General features: G+C 40.4%; 2 protein-coding genes across 8 annotated transcripts in view; both read left to right on the top strand.

The window, feature by feature from the left end:
• The first annotated feature begins 4,912 nt into the window (after positions 1–4,912).
• On the top strand, positions 4,913–6,144 carry LOC130173987 (protocadherin beta-18-like). Its single transcript, XM_056383571.1, has one exon. It carries the CDS (start codon positions 5,071–5,073, stop codon positions 6,142–6,144), a length of 1,074 nt encoding a protein of 357 aa, XP_056239546.1. The 5' UTR covers positions 4,913–5,070.
• Positions 6,145–6,692: 548 nt separating this feature from the next.
• The window catches only part of LOC130173281 (protocadherin gamma-C5-like), a 281,937-nt gene continuing 265,178 nt past the window's right edge, over positions 6,693–23,451 (top strand). For 2 of the 7 annotated variants that reach the window (XM_056382419.1, XM_056382405.1), the window contains exon 1: positions 6,693–9,193. In XM_056382419.1, coding sequence (XP_056238394.1) covers positions 6,809–9,193 — 2,385 coding nt within the window. In that variant the 5' untranslated portion in view covers positions 6,693–6,808. Of the gene's footprint in view, positions 9,194–10,702; positions 13,218–14,977; positions 17,496–19,765; positions 22,322–23,451 lie in introns of those variants that run through there. The other 5 variants (XM_056382413.1, XM_056382387.1, XM_056382404.1 and 2 more) reach the window with 4 other exon arrangements.

Here is a 23,451-nt window from a genome sequence, read left to right as displayed (position 1 = left end):
TCAAATTGGGTTATTATCTTAATTATAATACTATCTTGTTGGCAAATATCACATCCATAAGGCTAGAGTGATCAGATCACACTAATATGCTTATGTTCTGTGTTGAACTAGCCTACAACATTGACTTTGTTTCCAAGATAACAACTAACTACACCTGAAGGTATTACCTCTCAAAAAAATGGAAATTACTTTATAATAAAATTCATGAACAAATTAATTTGCGTAATATTCGGTGAAGTTTACATCTCGGTGATCGGTGTTGTCTATATAGTTGTTTTCTTTTTTTTTCTTTTGCGACTCAAATTGGGCATTGTGGTTTGTCCAAATGGCTTTGCCGTACTTAGCTTTCCAAGATGGCGATTCTGCTCGAGAATGCGCGACGCAGATTGGGCGCGAAAACAAGGCGGCGATGGCTATGGCGTCTAGATATACATGTCAATGATGGTCACTGCTTCTTTTCCATTCTTTCCTCCTTCTCGTTAAAAGTTAAATGTGAGAGTCCAGCAGTTTAGCTGAAACAACAAGGAAGACCGTCTCAGGACCTCAGCAGCGACAAACGTAATTTATAAGTACATGCATCCTACAATCATACATCAGTTGCTATGTTTAGTCTGGTTTCACAAATACTGACTGGTTGGACAAGTTACGTGACTCAACCACATCACCTGGTAAATATCATCATTTTAATTTTCGTTGTCATATATTTCTTTATTGATGCTGTTTTAGCATACAGAAAGTTGGTTTAGTTCTCAATCAAATAAAGCTAGCTATAACAGGACATAGATCATGGTGGAATCAACAAGAACACATAAAAGCTAGCCAACATGGTGAAGAGTGTACAAGATGACAAAACAAACAGGAAATTACAAGAATAATACATGGAATCAATTAAATAATAAAAGAAAGAAGGCATAGTGCCCACCCATTAGTCACTAGTACCAGTCTCCTCTAAGAGTTGTCAGTGCCACCATAAACTCTTCTTAGGCACATCATGTCATTTAGTAGCTTAGTTTTTACACTCATAATGCTAATCTCTTCATAAGCAGTTCTACTGTAGCTCTGGCCACACTGTTAAATGTTTATTTGGGTCAGATACACTTAACCAGAGTTGATCTAGCTTATGCTTTTGTTGGATGTCATATCTGTGAAATTTGGTCTGTTAACATTAAGTCATAGCATTTACCAATGTTGTATGTGACATTTTCCTCATTATATTTATTTTCTTTTTCTCCAGAGGGAATGGGAGCAACATTTGTCAGTGACTTCAAAAGTGCACTGTATCAAGGAAGGAGAGGTGTGTTACAAACTCATCCTAATAAGGGTCAGTATTTTAGCCTGTCAGCATGGTGACTCATGATTAAAAATAGTTGCCTTGTACAGTGTGCGTATTAGGCTCAGTTACCATTTTATTATCTGTGTAAACAAAACCAGAAGTTTACATTACTAATGTGTTTGTCCCCTTTCCCACTAACTAGGCAGTTTTAACTACCCATCTGTAAAATGGCCTTGCAACATGCATATAAACCAAATTTAATATACAAAACAAATGCAGCATGTTGTATGTTTTATAGGTTGTTGGAAGGGATAAGTGGTCATTAGTACCAAGCTTCTTATGCCATCATTAGAAACTACAGTATCCAAAACTAAATTTAATTGATATTGTATGCATTCTTTCCTTAGGTTTCTGTACATCCTGAGATAAAACCCTTAATTGTGGATTATTCTGATCATAGCTGAAGCACATTTTTCTGCTCATCTTCCAGAACTACTCTGCTGGTGAGTAAATTAAGTTGAAATCGCTTTTGTGTATGTTTTAATGCATTCTTGGAAACAAAATACAGGATGTTTACAAATATAAATTCCTTTTTATATTTTATGACAGACACTGACTTGACTGTGCTGATATCTGTCCACCTTGAAAGCATAATTTTACTTGATTAGTTTCGTGTCAATGTAGCTTAATGATCATTTTGATATTGCTGGAGTGAAATTTGTCAAAGCTGAAACTGAACAACTAACATGGCCTTTGTAGTAGTTTTGGTTAAGTTGCTAAATGTTGACATTTAAGAAGAGAAAAAGGAAAGAATGGACAAATAAATGAGTTTTAGGATTTACGATTGATTAAGGTTTAGGATTTACATTTGATATTTAGAGTTAGGATATAGAAATGTTTTACATCATTACATTTGAATTACATTTGAAGCAACTATGTGGGGACATTCTGACTTTGGCACTGGGTTCACACTGTGGCTGGAACACAGCAATGTAATCCAGCTCTCAAGTTTTGTGCAGTCTGATAGATTGGTATGGAAACTGAGTAAAGACATTAAGGCATTACCATGAGGAGATGGTGGAGCTGCTGGCCAGCTCATTGTACTGAAGCTGGAATGTCATTCAATGACCAGCTGAAAGACAAACAGCTGGTTTTTGTCTACAGTTTGGAGGCTTTATACTAGCAAGCAAACCAAAAGGCAGATTTAAGTCTGGTGGTAAATTGGTCAGTTGGTCAGACTAGTAGTACCAACCAGTCGTCCGATGCGCTGATCTGTTGATCAAAAGTGGATAAATTCTGTGGCACATGATAGGTTGTGTTTTTGACATATGGGAAATTTAGCAACTTTTACAGAGAAGCAGCTTAGATTGACACTGTAACATCTGCATGATTCAGTGAAGCTAATGCCTAATGTAGAAGGACACTGAAACGTACAAAGCATCAAAAGGTAATTGTTGCCCACTATCTGTTATGCCTTCACGGAACTCATTGCCTCTGTGGAGCACCACAGATTTTATTTAGAGTCTTGGTGAATGCTACTTCATATGAGAAAAGAAGTTGTCGGCTTTTGCTTCACAAAATCTTATATATTGCCTCAACTAATGTCACCTGAATCTGTGTTGGTTAGGCTTGTAGACTACAAATTTCAAAATGAAAAAATCTGTGGTTGTGAACTTGAGCTTGAGCTTGTGAATTTAGACCTCTGTAGCCTTCCCTTCATCTATGCTTGAGGTTACATCAGCTGCTACCAGCATAACACACTTCAATCAATCACTTTAATCTTTGACTGAGCCATTGGCAGCTGAGTTGCACTGTGAGTAATGTAGGCACCTGGCTTTGACAAGGAGGAAGAATGCGTGGGATAATCAGGACAATATCTCTGGTTTTGCACCTCAATTTTAATAATTTTTCTCTCAACTGCTCATTATGAGTCCAACAATGTAACAGGGTTGCAGTGCTAAACTGGTGGAGCACTCAGCACTGTTGTGGTATAGCACTGTGGTCATAATATAGATTATAATATGCATTTGTTTTATTGTACTGCTGACAAAATTCTATCCCTTAATTTATGTGGATTACATTCTGTAATGCTATGTCTATACTATTTTTTAAAGCAAATTTGAAGGGAGATTATTCATAGTCAGTCTTCATTAACAATCGCTAATTTCAGCTCTTGGAAATCTGTGACAGGAAGGGAGACTGGTAGTGACAAATTTAAGATTATTGAGTCAGCTACCAGATGATCTGTGATTGCCACAATGTGTTTGACCATGCCACCGGCTGTTTAAAATCACTGGTATATTTAAGGAAGCGGCATGGTGTCAGTCTAATCTCTGGTGGACACCTGAGTGGACATGTGTGTGGTTCTTGCTGTTTAGTAGTTAATCAATTTGAGTGAGCTTCAGCATGGCAGCTTTAACTAACTCCTTAATTTTTGACAATGGTGGAGATAGCGGGTAGGGGGGGTGCTGGGTCCTTGATTGTGACAGAGACAAGTAGACTAAGTTTTTCCAGTAACAGGGAAATGTCTTTTTTTAGAGCCAGTTTTCCTTTGTAGAATTTCAAGGGACAGTGTGAGGATAGTAATGTTCATATTTCTTGGGTGTGTAGAGAGGATAGCTGGTCATCTTGTTTGAGCCATAGCTTACTCAAGAGTTGATACCTCTAACAATATCATAAAACATGCATATTCACCCTTCAGCCAGTCAACATTCGAGGGAAGGACATTGAGGTGGTGCACACTTGTAAATACCTAGGTTTGCATGTGGACAGTAAACTGGACTGGTCCCTGAACACGGATGCCATCTACTGGAAGGGGCAGGGTCAAAAAGGCTGGGTCTGTGCTTGGCAGGAGTCTGGACTCACTCAGGACTGTTGTGGAGAGATGCATGCAATGTAAGATGGAGGCCATCTTGGACAAAACCAACCATCCTCTCCACAACATTGGCAGGAAAGAGAAGCAGCTACAGAAGCAAAATTCTCATCTCACTGCGCTGCAGAACAGAGAGGTAGAGGTGATCCTTTGTTCCCACAGCCATCAGGCTATACAGCAACTCAGCCAAAGGAAGTGGACTAATTTAATTATTATCGTTAAGTTATTGTTAACTGTTATTATTATTATTAACAATGAGCTAATGGACACATGAATTTCTCCTAGGGGATAAATAAAGTATCTATCTATCTATCTATCTATCTATCTTGTGAACAGATATTACTGTATTATGATGATGGTTCAGGTCTTTATTGAATAGGCTGAGGCTGTAGCTTATCCATGATGCTGGAATGTGCATTACTATGCTTTATCAGTGAAAATCTCTCATTTATAAGTTTCAAACTTTTAAATGGTTGTTTTTGTTTGAAAGTAAATATATATTTGATATAACGCCAATAAAATATAAGAATTGTCAGATGAATGACCTACTCATTTATATTTGAACATAATCCATTAAATTGTAGAATTTACCGTACGTTTTACATGTGACACACAGTTCTCCCGAAAGTGGCTGAGGATAAGGCGGGTTTAGACTTTGTCCAGAATATTGCTTGCAGGTGTAAATGGTGAAAATCGACTCATGGTGCCGCTGTGGGCTAGCACAACAGTATCACTGACATCTCCACCCACTGTTACTGCGTCAAAGTCAGGTATGATTTCTCAGAAGAATCCCTTGTTTCCCCCGAATATTTTTTTTATCGTGCTCGCTGTTGTAAAATATTGAATTATTGAGTCTGTTCTGGAATATATTATTTATTTTTCTGGACAATCATTTGTTCAAACCGAAGACGCATATGTTCAGAGGATGGGTAACAAAGGATTTCCAGCGCTTCGTCCGATCTTCTGCTTCGCTTCCTTTCTTGTAACGCTGCACCTCGTTTATGGAGACCTGAGTTATTCTATTACGGAAGAGATGAAACGAGGGTCTGTTATTGGAAATATAGCGAAGGATCTCGGTCTTGATATGAAGACCTTATCTTCCCGAAAGGCCCGTGTTGATTTTGAGGGATCTAGTAAGCGGTACTGTGACATTAATCTGAGTACCGGGGATTTGACAGCAATGGAGAGAATTGACAGAGAAAGCCTTTGTGGCAAGAAAGCATCGTGTGTGTTAAAAGTAGATCTGGTGTTAGAAATTCCTTTGGAGCTTCATCGTGTGAGTCTTCATATTCAAGATGCAAATGACAACTCGCCAAAATTCAAAAAACATTTAATTCAAATGGAAATAAGCGAGTCAGCAGACAAGGGTAATCGTTTCTCAATCGAGGAGGCCCATGACGCAGATATAGGTCAAAATGCTGTTCAGAGGTACAACCTACAAAAGAACGACAACTTTATTCTCGCTGTTGACAGTAACAAGGTTGAACTCGTACTGGAAAATAAACTTGACCAAGAGAAACAAAAAGAGCTGAATTTGCTTCTCACAGCTTTGGATGGTGGGTCTCCTCAGAGATCAGGTACCGTAGTCATACACGTCACTGTGCTGGATGCTAATGATAACGCCCCAGTGTTTAGCCAGGCCGTTTATAAAGCCAGTCTGCCTGAAAACTCTCCTCCTGATACCATAGTGATTAAAGCCAGTGCTACTGACGCTGATGAAGGAGTGAATGGAGACGTGACATATGACTTCGGTCATATATCTGACGATGATGTAAATGTTTTTTCTATTGATCCTAAAACGGGAGAAATTAAAGTAACTGGTGTGATTGACTTTGAAGAAGGGAATTCTTTTGAAATGAGAGTGCAAGCTAAAGATGGTTTAGGGCTAACCTCATACGCAAAAGTTATAATCGATGTTACTGATATAAATGATAATGCTCCAGTGATATATCTAAAATCACTGTCTAACCCCATACCTGAGAACGTGAAAATGTTATAATTGTTGTAATAACTGACTGTCTCAGTTCATTGTGTTTGTATAGAGTGATTAGCCACAGTTTTACCTATATTTCAATCACATATTGTTAGTGAACGTTATAGTGTTGTACTGAAAGTTAAGCTGTTTTTTTTATTACAGAGGCTCAGAAAGTATGTGTTTATTGTTTGCTTAGTTTGTGTATACCAACTTTTAAAAACGGTAAGGTAAAGGTAACATTTGTTGATGCTACAGGAGGGTCACAAACCAAATGTAGCTGAGCTAAACTTGGGTGAATAACACTTACATCCCTAGCGCTGATGCAATTACAATAGATTATTCACGTGTGTTTTGAGTAAATGAAAGCCATGCACAGTTTGGAGAGGGAATATTTACTTAATGTAGTTAAAGACTTTTTGAGTAATATTTTATTATATACTAGTTTAAAGACAAAAAGTGACTCATGGTGTCGCTGTGAGCTGACAGAAAATAAGCACTCACTACTCCACCCACTACTGCTGCATAGATATCAGTTTCAGATTTTTCAGAGGAACGGTTAAATTTCCGATCATATTTAATCCTGTACACTGCTGTGAAGTGTTGCGTTATTCACTGTTTTTGGACAGATTTTGTTTCGTCACACTGGACAGTATAAGTTGGATAAGTTAAGGGCGCGTTTTGTGTAAGGATGGGAGACAAAGGATTTTCAGTGCTTCGTCCGATCTTCTGCTTCGCTTCCTTTCTTGTAACGCTGCACCTCGTTTATGGAGACCTGAGTTATTCTATTACGGAAGAGATGAAACGAGGGTCTGTTATTGGAAATATAGCAAAGGATCTCGGTCTTGATCTGAGGACCTTATCTTCCCGAAAGGCCCGTGTTGATTTTGATGAGACGCATGAGCGTTACTGGGACATTAATCTGAGTACCGGGGATTTGATCACATCGGAAAGAATTGACAGAGAAATCCTCTGTGGCAAGAAACCCTCGTGTGTTTTGAAAGTAGATCTGGTGTTAGAAAATCCTTTGGAGCTTCATCGTGTAAGTCTTCATATTCAAGATGTAAACGACAACTCGCCCAAATTCAGAGAAAGTTTGATTAAAATGGAAATAAGCGAGTCTGCTGAGAAAGGCAATCACTTCTCCATCGAGGAGGCCCATGACGCAGATATAGGTCAAAATGCTGTTCAGAGGTACAGCCTACAAAAGAACGACAACTTTATTCTCGCTGTTGACAGTAACAAGGTTGAACTCGTACTGGAAAATAAACTTGACCGAGAGAAACAAAAAGAGCTGAATTTGCTTCTCACAGCTTTGGATGGTGGGTCTCCTCAGAGATCAGGTACTTTAGTCATACACGTCACTGTGCTGGATGCTAATGATAATGCCCCAGTGTTTAGCCAGGCCGTTTATAAAGCCAGTCTGCCTGAAAACTCTCCTTCTGATACCATAGTGATTAAAGTCAGTGCTACTGACGCAGATGAAGGAGTGAATGGAGATGTGACATATCAGTTTGGTCATGTATCTGACAATGACGTAAATGTTTTTTCTATTGATCCTAAAACGGGAGAAATTAAAGTAACTGGTGTGATTGACTTTGAAAAAGGGAGTTCCTTTGAAATGAGAGTGCAAGCTAAAGATGGTTTAGGGCTAACCTCATACGCCAAAGTTATAATAGATGTTACTGATATAAATGATAATGCTCCAGTGATATATCTGAAATCACTGTCTAACCCCATACCTGAGAACGTGTCACCTGGTACAGAGGTGGGCATCATTAACGTGCAGGACAGAGACTCAGATAATAACAGACAGGTCCGCTGCTCCATTCAGCAGAATGTCCCTTTTAAGTTGGTTCCTTCTATTAAAAACTATTATTCTCTGGTGACCACAGGACAACTGGACCGTGAACTAGTGTCTGATTACAACATTACAATCACTGCCACTGACGAGGGCTCTCCACCTCTGTCCTCCTCTAAAACTGTTGAGTTATCTGTAGCTGACATCAACGACAACCCACCTGTGTTTGAGGAACAGTCGTACAGCGCATATGTGACTGAAAATAACAAACCTGGCTCCACTTTATGTTCCGTTACTGCTCGAGACCCCGACTGGAGACAAAACGGTACAGTGATTTACTCTCTGTTAGCTGGTGAGGTGAACGGTGCCCCGGTGTCCTCCTATCTGTCTGTTAACGGAGACACGGGGGTGATCCACGCTGTGAGGTCTTTTGATTATGAACAGTTCAGAAGCTTTAAAGTCCACGTGATGGCCAGAGACAACGGTTCTCCTCCGCTCATCAGCAACGTGACCGTCAGTGTCTTCATATCAGATGTGAACGACAACTCTCCTCAGATACTGTACCCCGCCCCGGAAGGCAACTCATTCATGACCGAGTTGGTCCCCAAAGCTGCACACGGAGGCTCTCTGGTGTCCAAAGTGATAGCAGTGGACGCGGACTCCGGACAGAACGCCTGGCTGTCCTATCATATAGTGAAATCCACTGATCCGGGACTTTTCACAATTGGTCTCCACAGCGGAGAGATCAGGACACAGCGGGACATTTCTGAATCTGACAGCATGAAACAGAACCTTATTGTGGCAGTGAAAGATAACGGACAGCCCTCTCTCTCTGCCACCTGTTCCATGTATTTACTTATTTCTGATAACTTGGCTGAGGTGCCAGAACTGAAGGATATTTCTTATGATGAGAAGAATTCCAAACTGACCTCTTACCTGATCATCGCTCTGGTGTCTGTGTCCACCTTTTTTCTGACTTTCATCATCATCATTCTGGGTGTGAGGTTTTGTCGCAGGAGAAAGCCCAGACTGTTGTTTGACGGAGCAGTTGCCATCCCCAGCGCTTATTTGCCTCCTAATTACGCAGATGTTGACGGCACAGGAACTTTACGCAGCACTTACAATTATGACGCATACCTGACAACAGGTTCTAGAACTAGTGACTTTAAGTTTGTGACATCTTACAATGACAACACACTTCCTGCTGACCAGACTCTGAAGAAACGCCCGACAGACTTTGCTGACCCTTTTGAAGACTTGGGTGCGTCTGTAGAGGTAGGAAACGTTCAATGTATTTCACTGGTATTTGATCTTTTAGCTTGTTTAGTGAATCTTTTGAATGTGTTTTTGATTACAGCATGTGTTTATGTTTTAGGAATGTAAAGGTGATTTTGTCGTTGTTGAAACTTACTGCATTATGGAGGTGAAATTTCTTTAGGCCCCGTATTCATTTTTTTCTGCTGCATACTTTTTAAATTACGCCAGGAAATTATTACACATTTTTGATTGTTTTTTTCAGAACCATGCATCCCCTCACTTGGTATGTATTTGCAAAACTCGGGTGTCCACACATAGTGCTCAGTGCTCTTTGATGAGATTACATTTTCCCAGTTACTTCTGAAAAAGAAACTGAATATGATTCTCTGAAAAAAATAGATCTGGCTTTTAACATCATAGTTGGGGCTACTTCGTTTCTTAATCAAATAAATCTTTCGCGACCAAGTAGTTGCTTCAACCCGGACTTGATCAGCAGAAATCCTCAGCCACACTGGATACGATACAGCTAGTTACAAGTACATTATAGAAAAGTGTACTTATGATTGAAGCTGTCACTGATTTTTTTTTAAAAACAAGCGCTTTTTCAAAAGCTGTACATTGTTCACTCTGAAATATTTCAATCGGTCATCATTATGTGCTACTGATTGTCATTTAATAAGACATGATGGACAAAGCGCTCCTATTATTGTCCCAGCATCGGGGCAAGAGGCTAAAGGTTCGGGTCATTTTTTCTTTTGTGAAGTGGTCTCTTACTCACAGAAGAAAAATCTAGTAACAGTGGACAGGAGATCAACTCATCATTCAGTAAATTTGTGCCCTCACCCGTCAACTCTCAAGGTCTCTGTCTGTGGTGCTGAAACGTTGTTAAGGGGTTCAGGCACAATGCCAACAGGAGATTTCTTTTTTCCACCCCCAAGCTGTCCGAATTTTAATGAAGATAGTAATAATGATTTTAAGGCAATATATTGTTTTACTCGTTGTAATGGCCCCCCTGATTACCCCAGTTCATTATGTTAATATAGAATTATAAATTGCAGTTTTCTAATTATCATCACATGTTACTGTGTTAGTGAACGTAACAGTGTTGTACTGAAAGTGTACCTGTTTTTTTCTTTCAGAGGATCAGACAGCATGTCTTTATCTGTAGCCTATTTAATGTGTATATACCAACTTTTAAAGAGGTAAAGCAAAGGTAACATTTGTTGATGCTACACGAGGGTAACAAACCAAATGTTGCTGAACTCAACTGGGGTGAACAACACACATCCCTAACGCTGAGCCAATTACAATAGATTATTCACGTGTGTGTTTTAAGTAAATGAAAGCCATGCACAGTTCCGTGAAGGAATATTTACTTAATGTAGTTAAAGACTTTTTGAGGAATATTTTATTACATACTAGTGTAAGGATAAAAAGTGACTGATGGCGTCGCTGTGGTCTGACAGAAAATAGCACTCACTACTGCTGAATAGATATCAGTCTCAGGCTTTTCAGAGAGAAATAATTACGTTTGCGATTACATTTGATCGTGTACACTGCTGTCAAGTATTGCATTATTGGCTGTTCCTTGACAAGTTTTATGCCATTGCTCTGGACAGTATAATTTGGATAAGTTAAGGACGCGTTTTTTGTCAGAATGGGAGACAAAGGATTTCCAGCGCATCGTCCGATCTTCTGCTTCGCTTCCTTTCTTGTAACGCTGCACCTCGTTCATGGAGACCTGAGTTATTCCATTACGGAAGAGATGAAACGAGGGTCTGTTATTGGAAATATAGCGAAGGATCTCGGTCTTGATCTGAGGACCTTATCTTCCCGAAAGGCCCGTGTTGATTTTGAGGGATCTAGTAAGCGGTACTGTGACATTAATCTGAGTACCGGGGATTTGACAGCATTGGAGAGAATTGACAGAGAAAGCCTTTGTGGCAAGAAAGCATCATGTTTATTAATAGTAGATCTTGTATTAGAAAATCCTTTGGAACTTCATCGTGTAAGTCTTCATGTTCAAGATGTAAATGACAACTCGCCAAAATTCAAAAAAAAATTGATCGAAATGGAAGTATGGGAGTCAGCTGAGAAGGGCAATCGCTTCTCCATCGAGGAGGCCCATGACGCAGATATAGGTCAAAATGCTGTTCAGATGTACAACCTACAAAAGAACGACAACTTTATTCTCGCTGTTGACAGTAACAAGGTTGAACTCGTACTGGAAAATAAACTTGACCGAGAGAAACAAAAAGAGCTGAATTTGCTTCTCACAGCTTTGGATGGTGGGTCTCCTCAGAGATCAGGTACCGTAGTCATACACGTCACTGTGCTGGATGCTAATGATAACGCCCCAGTGTTTAGCCAGGCCGTTTATAAAGCCAGTCTGCCTGAAAACTCTCCTCCTGATACCATAGTGATTAAAGCCAGTGCTACTGACGCTGATGAAGGAGTGAATGGAGACGTGACATATGACTTCGGTCATATATCTGACGATGATGTAAATGTTTTTTCTATTGATCCTAAAACGGGAGAAATTAAAGTAACTGGTGTGATTGACTTTGAAGAAGGGAATTCTTTTGAAATGAGAGTGCAAGCTAAAGATGGTTTAGGGCTAACCTCATACGCAAAAGTTATAATCGATGTTACTGATATAAATGATAATGCTCCAGTGATATATCTAAAATCACTGTCTAACCCCATACCTGAGAACGTGTCACCTGGTACAGAGGTGGGCATCATTAACGTGCAGGACAGAGACTCAGAGAATAACAGACAGGTCCGCTGCTCCATTCAGCAGAATGTCCCTTTTAAGTTGGTTCCTTCTATTAAAAACTATTATTCTCTGGTGACCACAGGACAACTGGACCGTGAACTAGTGTCTGATTACAACATTACAATCACTGCCACTGACGAGGGCTCTCCACCTCTGTCCTCCTCTAAAACTGTTGAGTTATCTGTAGCTGACATCAACGACAACTCACCTGTGTTTGAGGAACAGTCGTACAGCGCATATGTGACTGAAAATAACAAACCTGGCTCCACTTTATGTTCTGTTAGTGCTCGAGACCCCGACTGGAGACAAAACGGTACAGTGATTTATTCTCTGTTAGCTGGTGAGGTGAACGGTGCCCCGGTGTCCTCCTATCTATCTGTTAACGGAGACACGGGGGTGATCCACGCTGTGAGGTCGTTTGATTATGAACAGTTCAGGAGCTTTAAAGTCCACGTGATGGCCAGAGACAACGGTTCTCCTCCGCTCAGCAGCAACGTGACAGTGAGTGTCTTCATATCAGATGTGAACGACAACTCTCCTCAGATACTGTACCCCGCCCCGGAGGGCAACTCCTTCATGACCGAGCTGGTCCCCAAAGCTGCACACGGAGGCTCCCTGGTGTCCAAAGTGATAGCGGTGGACGCGGACTCCGGACAGAACGCCTGGCTGTCCTATCATATAGTGAAATCCACTGATCCGGGACTTTTCACAATTGGTCTCCACAGCGGAGAGATCAGGACACAGCGGGACATTTCTGAATCTGACAGCATGAAACAGAACCTTATTGTGGCAGTGAAAGATAACGGACAGCCCTCTCTCTCTGCCACCTGTTCCGTGTATTTACTTATTTCTGATAACTTGGCTGAGGTGCCAGAACTGAAGGATATTTCTTATGATGAGAAGAATTCCAAACTGACTTCTTACCTGATCATCGCTCTGGTGTCTGTGTCCACCTTTTTTCTGACTTTCATCATCATCATTCTGGGTGTGAGGTTTTGTCGCAGGAGAAAGCCCAGACTGTTGTTTGACGGAGCAGTCGCCATCCCCAGCGCTTATTTGCCTCCTAATTACGCAGATGTTGACGGCACAGGAACTTTACGCAGTACTTACAATTATGACGCCTACCTGACAACAGGTTCTAGAACCAGTGACTTTAAGTTCGTGACCTCTTACAATGACAACACACTTCCTGCTGACCAGACTCTGAGAAAAAGCCCAACAGACTTCGTTGATCCGTTTCAAGATTTGGAGACGCCTGTAGAGGTAGGAGCTGATCAAATTATTAGACTTGTCATGCCTATTGAATCTTTGGCTTGTTGTTTGAGCTTACTTAATGGCTGTCTTTTTCCGGCCATCTTTATATCTCTAAAGTTCAAGTGGTGTGTGCTTGTTGAAGTGGAATGTTTTCTCAAAGAGTGGAATATTTTTTCATTCTTCATTATCTATTTACAACGCCAGTCATTGTTATCATATTTTTTGCACTTGTTGTCAATAACTATGGAAACTATCATTTGTCCACTCTCTATTAAACACGTGTTTTTTCCCTGCACTTCTTCTCCTTGTTAACCTAGTTAGTAATAGCATTCTGATAGGTTTTGTTGTAGGGCCTCATTTCACGAAGTTAAACATTAAGTATGAACCCTTGGCAAATAACGTTGGTCACTGAAACGTCTAAGATGTTAATTGTCTTCATGGATTGAAATCGCTTTAAAATCGACCTGTCAGTAGTTTTGACATGCTCTTTTCCACCCGGAACTCTGGGCCTTAAGGACTACTTCACAATTCATTCGACATATTCACAGTTAAGTACAAGTATGACTGCTGATTCAGCCGTATTTTAAAAAAAAATCATATGCTAGCGCAGGCCAACATCTTTGCCTTTATAATCAATAGGTGTTAACTTTTATTAAAATGTGTAAAACACTGGACTAAGCCCGTAGACCATTACATTTATTTTCTTTGTTCTGTCAGCCCTCTCAAATCTCACGGCATCTGTCCATGGTTCTGAAAACACCATGGAAAGATGCCGTTGTCCATGATGTTTAGATACAAGAACAACTTGTGATGTTGTTCATTATCTACAGACAAGCTCGCAGACTTTAGACCCAGGCATTAAAAATTATGCTTCTACTACAAATAATATGATTAATTAAAAAGATTTTTCATTATTAAGTATGTTGAATCCTTTTACGATATTAATATGGAGCGGTCACCCATAGTTTGATGTGCATTTCGATTTCACAGTGCTTGTTTATGTTGCAGTGTAACACTTCAAGGTTTGTCCTTCGTTTTTCGAGGCTAAAAATGTAGAATGTTTTTTAGTTTATTTCTACGTACAAAATCTTGACAGACCTAAAGCAAAGAAAGTATCTTTGTGTGTTTTGAGGGCCACAAACCAAATGCAGTTGAGATCAAATATATTCCCGGGTGAACAACATCCCAGATCTCTAAAGCTGAAACAGTTACAATGAACAGACCAGGTGTTGGTTTGAAGTACATGAAAGGAGTTTTACCAGCAATAATTTGTCTGTAAACATTTCTTATATACTGAAATATCCTGTATTAAAGTTAAATCCTCTGTTTAGTCGTGAGCGGCTGTATTTGTCTCACGTGCTGAATCGTGCGTTCCTGGTGTGCCTTGGCCATTGTTAGACCACATTAGATCTGATGACAGAGGGTTACTGGGTATATATTTGTTCTCTGTCTGCATGGTCGGATAGTTTAATCTGTAAGACTCATGAGTAAAATCGAAGAAAACTCATATTCAGTCAACGTTTGGTATTTTTCTCTTAGCATTAGTATAACCCAGTGTGTTGTAACTTTTTAAAACAATAATTAACAGTTTATGTATCCATGACTGAATATGACCTGTGTTTTGAAACTTTAGACGTAAGAATATTTCATTATATCAATGTGAAGATAAAAAGCGACTCAAGGCGTCGCTGTTGGCTGACAGAAAACGAACACACACCACTCCACCCACTACTGCATTGATATCAGTTGTAATTTTCCGGAGAACCAGTTCAATCCTCGAATGTTTTTATCGTGTTTCAACCTGGCATTAAATGGGAGAATATTGAATCTTTTTCAATATATTTCATTTTTTACATTAAATGGTATAAGTTGTACGAGCCGATGGCACGTTTTTTTGTCAGGATGGGAGACAAAGGATTTCCAGCGATTCGTCTGATCTTCTGCTTCGCTTCCTTTCTTGTAACGCTGCACCTCGTTTATGGAGACCTGAGTTATTCTATTACGGAAGAGATGAAACGAGGGTCTGTTATTGGAAATATAGCGAAGGATCTCGGTCTTGATCTGAGGACCTTATCTTCACGACAGGCCCGTGTTGATTTTGAGGGATCTAGTAAGCGGTACTGTGACATTAATCTGAGTACCGGGGATTTGACAGCATTGGAGAGAATTGACAGAGAAAGCCTTTGTGGCAAGAAACCCTCATGTGTGTTAAAAGTAGATCTGGTGTTGGAAAATCCTTTGGAGCTTCATCGTGTAAGTCTTCATATTCAAGACGTTAACGACAACTCACCGCAATTCAACGATAATTTAATTGAAATGGAAATAAGCGAGTCAGCTGAGAAGGGCAATCGCTTCTCCATCGAGGAGGCCCATGACACAGATATAGGTCAAAATGCTGTTCAGAGGTACAACCTACAAAAGAACGACAACTTTATTCTCGCTGTTGACAGTAACAAGGTTGAACTCGTACTGGAAAATAAACTTGACCGAGAGAAACAAAAAGAGCTGAATTTGCTTCTCACAGCTTTGGATGGTGGGTCTCCTCAGAGATCAGGTACCGTAGTCATACACGTCACTGTGCTGGATGCTAATGATAACGCCCCAGTGTTTAGCCAGGCCGTTTATAAAGCCAGTCTGCCTGAAAACTCTCCTCCTGATACCATAGTGATTAAAGTCAGTGCTACTGACGCAGATGAAGGAGTGAATGGAGATGTGACATATCAGTTTGGTCATGTATCTGACAATGATGTAAATGTTTTTTCTATTGATCCTAAAACGGGAGAAATCAGAGTAACTGGTGTGATTGACTTTGAAGAAAGGAGTTTTTTTGAGACCAGAGTTAAAGCTAAAGATGGTTTGGGGCTAACCTCGTACGCCAAAGTTATAATAGACGTTACTGATATAAATGATAATGCTCCAGTGATATATCTGAAATCACTGTCCAACCCCATACCTGAGAACGTGTCACCTGGTACAGAGGTGGGCATCATTAACGTGCAGGACAGAGACTCAGAGAATAACAGACAGGTCCGCTGCTCCATTCAGCAGAATGTCCCTTTTAAGTTGGTTCCTTCTATTAAAAACTATTATTCTCTGGTGACCACAGGACAACTGGACCGTGAACTAGTGTCTGATTACAACATTACAATCACTGCCACTGACGAGGGCTCTCCACCTCTGTCCTCCTCTAAAACTGTTGAGTTATCTGTAGCTGACATCAACGACAACCCACCTGTGTTTGAGGAACAGTCGTACAGCGCATATGTGACTGAAAATAACAAACCTGGCTCCACTTTATGTTCCGTTACTGCTCGAGACAACGACTGGAGACAAAACGGTACAGTGATTTACTCTCTGTTAGCTGGTGAGGTGAACGGTGCCCCGGTGTCCTCCTATCTGTCTGTTAACGGAGACACGGGGGTGATTGACGCTGTGAGGTCGATTGATTATGAACAGTTCAGAAGCTTTAAAGTCCACGTGATGGCCAGAGACAACGGTTCTCCTCCGCTCAGCAGCAACGTGACCGTCAGTGTCTTCATATCAGATGTGAACGACAACTCTCCTCAGATACTGTACCCCGCCCCGGAAGGCAACTCCTTCATGACCGAGTTGGTCCCCAAAGCTGCACACGGAGGCTCTCTGGTGTCCAAAGTGATAGCGGTGGACGCGGACTCCGGACAGAACGCCTGGCTGTCCTATCATATAGTGAAATCCACTGATCCGGGACTTTTCACTATTGGTCTCCACAGCGGAGAGATCAGGACACAGCGGGACATTTCTGAGTCTGACAGCATGAAACAGAACCTTATTGTGGCAGTGAAAGATAACGGACAGCCCTCTCTCTCTGCCACCTGTTCCATGTATTTACTTATTTCTGATAACTTGGCTGAGGTGCCAGAACTGAAGGATATTTCTTATGATGAGAAGAATTCCAAACTGACTTCTTACCTGATCATCGCTCTGGTGTCTGTGTCCACCTTTTTTCTGACTTTCATCATCATCATTCTGGGTGTGAGGTTTTGTCGCAGGAGAAAGCCCAGACTGTTGTTTGACGGAGCAGTCGCCATCCCCAGCGCTTATCTGCCTCCTAATTACGCAGATGTTGACGGCACAGGAACTTTACGCAGTACTTACAATTATGACGCCTACCTGACAACAGGTTCTAGAACCAGTGACTTTAAGTTCGTGACCTCTTACAATGACAACACACTTCCTGCTGACCAGACTCTGAAGAAAAGCCCAACAGACTTTGCTGACGTGTTCGGAGAGTCCGATGGTTCTCCAGAGGTAGGAGTAATTTCACTTTCGCCTCTCTTGTTTGCTAAAAACTTTTGCATATGATCACAAATATTCGGCATTTCTTTCAGCCATCCAGTTTGAATTTTGCTATTGTTTCTATGGGAAAACATGTTGTAAATCGAATGCTTTATAATATTTGCACCTTGTATTATGAAGTTTGCACTCATTACTAGAAATGTTTTGTTCAAATTCACAGTCCAGCTGTCTTTTCAACCTGTCAGAACACAGAATGTTAAGCGGATGGAACAGTGACAGTACTGTAGTGCAAGCATGTGCATTCGGTATGCTAAGTTAATGTGGTGAGTCCTGTTCTTTAGAGAGTAGTGGTTTGCGGTTTCATACTGTTGTCAGGATGCACTGATACTTACTGATATCTCTTTCCATTTAGATCATTGTTTTCTGTTCATTTTTTCAGATTGATTATGATTGACCCCTAGTGTTTGATACCCTTTGTTCAGCTATTCATTTTTCATACATAGTATGTGAGCAGCAGTATTCGGTACCATCTTAACAAAACAGGGAATATTTACAATATCTTCTTGAGAAATAATATTTTTACTTTTTGCTGTTTGGGTAGAGGCAATCACGCATAACAGAACTTCATTTTTATCTCATAAAATAATAATAAAAGGTTATAATAATGAATTTTAAAATGTTTAAGATCTGTGAATATGTAATGGCAGTTATTAATGGCTGGTTAATCTAAAATCATATTTTTAAAATATATTTTGGAAAAGCCATCTCATCAAGGTTTGAAAATATCAAAATGTAATTTCTTAGCCATGTCATCTTGTACTATAATGTTGCTATTATGTGTTGAAAAATGGCATGGTCTTCATTCTAGACAGGCCAGGTGACTATAGGACACGTTTTGAGTTTATTTTATTACCTTGAACGCCTGTGGTGGTGCACAGATTAATCTACTCCCTCCTAGTCAACTTGAAGTGAACGAGAAAGAGGAAGAGACTATTTAACTTAAACTACAGACTGATTAACCAAAAGTATGTAATTTGGAAAATCATGTTTGCAGCAAGTGACGAAGAAACAATTGTATTAAGGACAATTGTTACAAAATTAAAAATCCAAGAAGAGGATTAAACCATACCTGACAGAGAGACTGATTTCACCAATTTACATTAGTGAGCAAGCCAGTTAGCACTGATACCAATACTCCAACAAAACTACATGCCAGTCTAGTTACAGTATGTGTTCTTCTCAGTGAAGAGGGTACTGCTCAGGTCTCTTCCGCTAAGCTAAGTCACAACACAGACTGACACGTTTAAGATCTGATTCCTTTTTATCTAGTACTGAGTGCAGCCCCTTTTGAAATACCTTGAATACTCGTTGGGTCATTAGATCTGCCTCTTTTTCCTCGGTGTAAATGTGCCCTTGCCTGTGATATATCCAGATGAGCCACGTACATGCGCTTTTAAGACTGATTTCATGATATGCCACTTTCTTACAAAGAGTGAATTCTTTATCCGATTTAAAGGCTATTCCATTCCTTTATGAATGTTATGTGTGCTCAACCATTAGCATGAGAACTCCCAAAGATTAATAAACATATTCCATAACAGCACATTTTTAGTTTTTGTCCATTTTAGCTCTCTTATAAACATTTATTCCCTCTAAGGCCTTGAATATCTGCTATCTTATAATGTTGGCTTTTGTATTGTTTATGATTGTTGAATTTCATTGTGCAACTTTATCCTTTTACACTTCTTACTCCCCTCTAAAATTACTGCTTCTGTTCATCTCTCCAACACTTTTGTGCATTCAGTTTGTCATTACTATCGTTGCCTATGGAGTTCTTTCGGGATGTTGAGTTTATAGAGAGTAATATTTTAATTATGCAGCCAGAAATTAAATGGTTTAGGCCAGCCTTAATATGGGTGGTTTTCAGGTCGGCCACCAAGCCTTGCCAAATCGACTACTTGTTTTCAGAGGTGGTGTAACCTTTTTATTGGACTCGTTTGTTCTGATAGTTTGTTTCATGCAGATGTGTTATCCATAGTAAAATTCTTAAATAACTATTCATTGGCTTTATTATTTCTGACTCGTTCTGTTTTGCGCTTGGATTGGGTTCGACATACAATAAACGAACAAGAAAACAGTTGTATGCATTAAGTGTTGCTCTTTCAAATGCAGAAATGAAATTGAACTCACAGTGTCGCTGTTGACCAGCAGAGGAAATATGCCTCCACCCCTTTCGCATGCTTTGTTACTGTAGGTTTGAGCTTCTCCTTGTCAAATTGTACCTTTGAGTGTGCCTCGGTCGACAATTCGCTTCACATACGCCGTTTGCAAGTACAATTGATGTGTGATTATGTTATACTGGACCGCACAGAATTTCGCACGGGGATAATAAACATCGTTCACCATTTTTGAGTTGTTTTTCCCGTTTGTGAGTCATGATGGCACACAATGGATGTTCAGCGGCTGGCCTGCTTTACGGCTCGGCTTTCTTCCTTCTGCTGCTTCACATCGGTAACGGAGACGTAAGCTATTCTATTCCAGAGGAAATGAAACCCGGATCTGTTATTGGAAATATAGCAAGGGACCTCGGGCTGGACGTGAGGAAATTGTCTGCTCGAAAGGCCCGCATTGACAACGAGCTGAACCGTAGACGGTACTGTGACATAAATCTTCACAGTGGAGATATGATTGTAGCTGAAAGAATTGATCGAGAGGCACTTTGCAGCGAAAAGGCATCTTGTATCCTTAAATTTGAGTTGATCTTGGAGGCTCCCCTCGAGTTGCACCGCATTTCACTACAAATACATGATATCAATGATAATCCGCCCGTTTTTGCTAAAGATGAAATTAAGATAGAAATGAATGAATTGGCTGTAAAAGGATCCCGCTTCCGTGTTTTGGAGGCGCACGATCTAGATATTGGGCAAAACTCAGTTCAGAGCTATGTATTACAGTCAAACAGTTACTTAGTGCTGAAAATTCAGTCTAAATCAGATGGGGATAAATTCGCAGAACTGGTGTTGAATAAGGAGTTAGATCGTGAGGAACAGCATGAACTGAAATTACTGCTCACTGCACTAGATGGAGGCACTCCTCAAAGAACTGGTACTGCTATTGTGCATGTGACTGTCATGGATGCTAATGATAACGCTCCAGTGTTTAGCCAGGCCATATATGAAGGCATTCTCCCTGAAAACTCTCCTTTAGATACTGTAGTGGTTAAAGTGGCTGCAACTGATGCAGATGAAGGGCTAAATGGTGAGGTGACTTATGAATTAAGTCGTATTTCAGAGAGCGGTAGAAGAGTATTTGCTTTAAATCGCACCACGGGTGAAATAAAAGTAATAGGGCCTTTGGATTTCGAGGAAGAGTCGATATATGAAATGCGCGTAGATGCCAAAGATAGATATGGCCTTACCTCAGATTCCAAAGTGATAATTGAAATCTCCGATGTTAATGACAACCCTCCTGAAATCAATTTAAAATCTCTTAATAACCCCATACCTGAGAACGTGTCACCTGGTACAGAGGTGGGCATCATTAACGTGCAGGACAGAGACTCAGAGAATAACAGACAGGTCCGCTGCTCCATTCAGCAGAATGTCCCTTTTACGTTGGTTCCTTCTATTAAAAACTATTATTCTCTGGTGACCACAGGACAACTGGACCGTGAACTAGTGTCTGATTACAACATTACAATCACTGCCACTGACGAGGGCTCTCCACCTCTGTCCTCCTCTAAAACTGTTGAGTTATCTGTAGCTGACATCAACGACAACCCACCTGTGTTTGAGGAACAGTCGTACAGCGCATATGTGACTGAAAATAACAAACCTGGCTCCACTTTATGTTCCGTTACTGCTCGAGACCCCGACTGGAGACAAAACGGTACAGTGATTTACTCTCTGTTAGCTGGTGAGGTGAACGGTGCCCCGGTGTCCTCCTATCTGTCTGTTAACGGAGACACGGGGGTGATCCACGCTGTGAGGTCGTTTGATTATGAACAGTTCAGAAGCTTTAAAGTCCACGTGATGGCCAGAGACAACGGTTCTCCTCCGCTCAGCAGCAACGTGACCGTGAATGTCTTCATATCAGATGTGAACGACAACTCTCCTCAGATACTGTACCCCGCCCCGGAGGGCAACTCCTTCATGACCGAGCTGGTCCCCAAAGCTGCACACGGAGGCTCTCTGGTGTCCAAAGTGATAGCGGTGGACGCGGACTCCGGACAGAACGCCTGGCTGTCTTATCATATAGTGAAATCCACTGATCCGGGACTTTTCACTATTGGTCTCCACAGCGGAGAGATCAGGACACAGCGGGACATTTCTGAATCTGACAGCATGAAACAGAACCTTGTTGTGGCAGTGAAAGATAACGGACAGCCCTCTCTCTCTGCCACCTGTTCCATGTATTTACTTATTTCTGATAACTTGGCTGAGGTGCCAGAACTGAAGGATATTTCTTATGATGAGAAGAACTCCAAACTGACCTCTTACCTCATCATCGCTCTGGTGTCTGTGTCCACCTTTTTTCTGACTTTCATCATCATCATCCTGGGTGTGAGGTTTTGTCGCAGGAGAAAGCCCAGACTGTTGTTTGACGGAGCAGTCGCCATCCCCAGCGCTTATCTGCCTCCTAATTACGCAGATGTTGACGGCACAGGAACTTTACGCAGCACTTACAATTATGACGCGTACCTGACAACAGGTTCTAGAACCAGTGACTTTAAGTTCGTGACATCTTACGATGACAACACACTGCCTGCTGACCAGACTCTGAAGAAAAGCCCAACAGACTTTGTTGACGTGTTTGGCCCGTCAGATGAGTCTCCAGAGGTAGGCCATATACACTTTTGTATATAACATTCAACGTTTATTGTGACCAGCCAGTGTCATCGTCATGCAGTTCAAGTAACTTTGCAACTAAATAAATGAGTAGATCATTTTTGCCATTATCAATTATTTTTCATGTGACGCTTATGTATGAAGTTATTTTTTGGCATAAAAGACTATATTCATAACTCTCTTTCGAAATATATTAGAACTTAATTTTTTTCTTGGCTCTGCCTTAATACAGTTTCTTCACAATATCTGGACCATAAGCTTTTTGAATGAATGGAAATCTGTTCCTTTCATACAGTTCAAAACAGCAGTAATCAAAGTTTCATTTTTTTATACATTGCCTACTACTTCTCACATGTGTGCTTAAGCGACAAATAGAACGTTGACCCATATATTTTAATGCATTTCAAGCGACGGCTTGAAATACTGTTTTGATTGCCATCATTGATAATATAGCCTTTTTGATTTTCTTAATTGATGAAAATTAAACAGTTTGTTTTATATAGGCCTATAGAATATAGAGCGTTCATCAGGCCCTCAGACATTGCCTATCTACCACACAGTTTGCTATTGGATATTATACTTTTATGTATCTGTTGTTAATGAAACAATGACTCACAGTGAAAATAAAATAACCTTCCATTCTACATTACATAAATGTGAAAATAAGTTCAAAATTTTTTGTAGACCTCCCTATATTTGAAATTGAAACACGTTTTTCCATCACTAGTTTATAATAACGTAATACATACCATGGAACTTGAAACATAATTATTTTTTCTTTTAGGTGGTCAGTATGTGTTATTGATACTATGAAGACGGAAATGTTAATTGAGGGGAAACTTTGCATTTACCTCTTGCCGTACAAACGCTGTCCATGGTGCTGAATGTTTTTTTGGCTGTTTGCGCCTATTTAACCTGGCTCCACACATCCAAATAAAAACTTTCACTTGAAATATAGCGTATCCATATTGACCGTAGCAGCAACTGCGGAATTGTATGTTAGACTAGATCTTCTTTAATTGTAATATCTCAATTAAACTCAGGGAGTCGCTGCTGACTTGCAGATGTGAGGGCGTTAATATCTCCACCTACTGCAACAGGAATAATCCAAGCATTCAAAA

This window comes from Seriola aureovittata, chromosome 8 (genome assembly GCF_021018895.1).
Source record: "Seriola aureovittata isolate HTS-2021-v1 ecotype China chromosome 8, ASM2101889v1, whole genome shotgun sequence".
In the NCBI taxonomy this organism is placed as follows: Eukaryota; Metazoa; Chordata; class Actinopteri; order Carangiformes; family Carangidae; genus Seriola; species Seriola aureovittata.
Note: the sequence above shows the minus strand (reverse complement) of the source record. Positions and strands in the feature narration are given on the sequence as shown.

What these genes read in the sequence shown, in the direction of transcription:
- LOC130173987 (XM_056383571.1), top strand. Translation starts at nt 5,071, where the DNA reads ATGGGTAACAAAGGATTTCCAGCGCTTCGTCCGATCTTCTGCTTCGCT.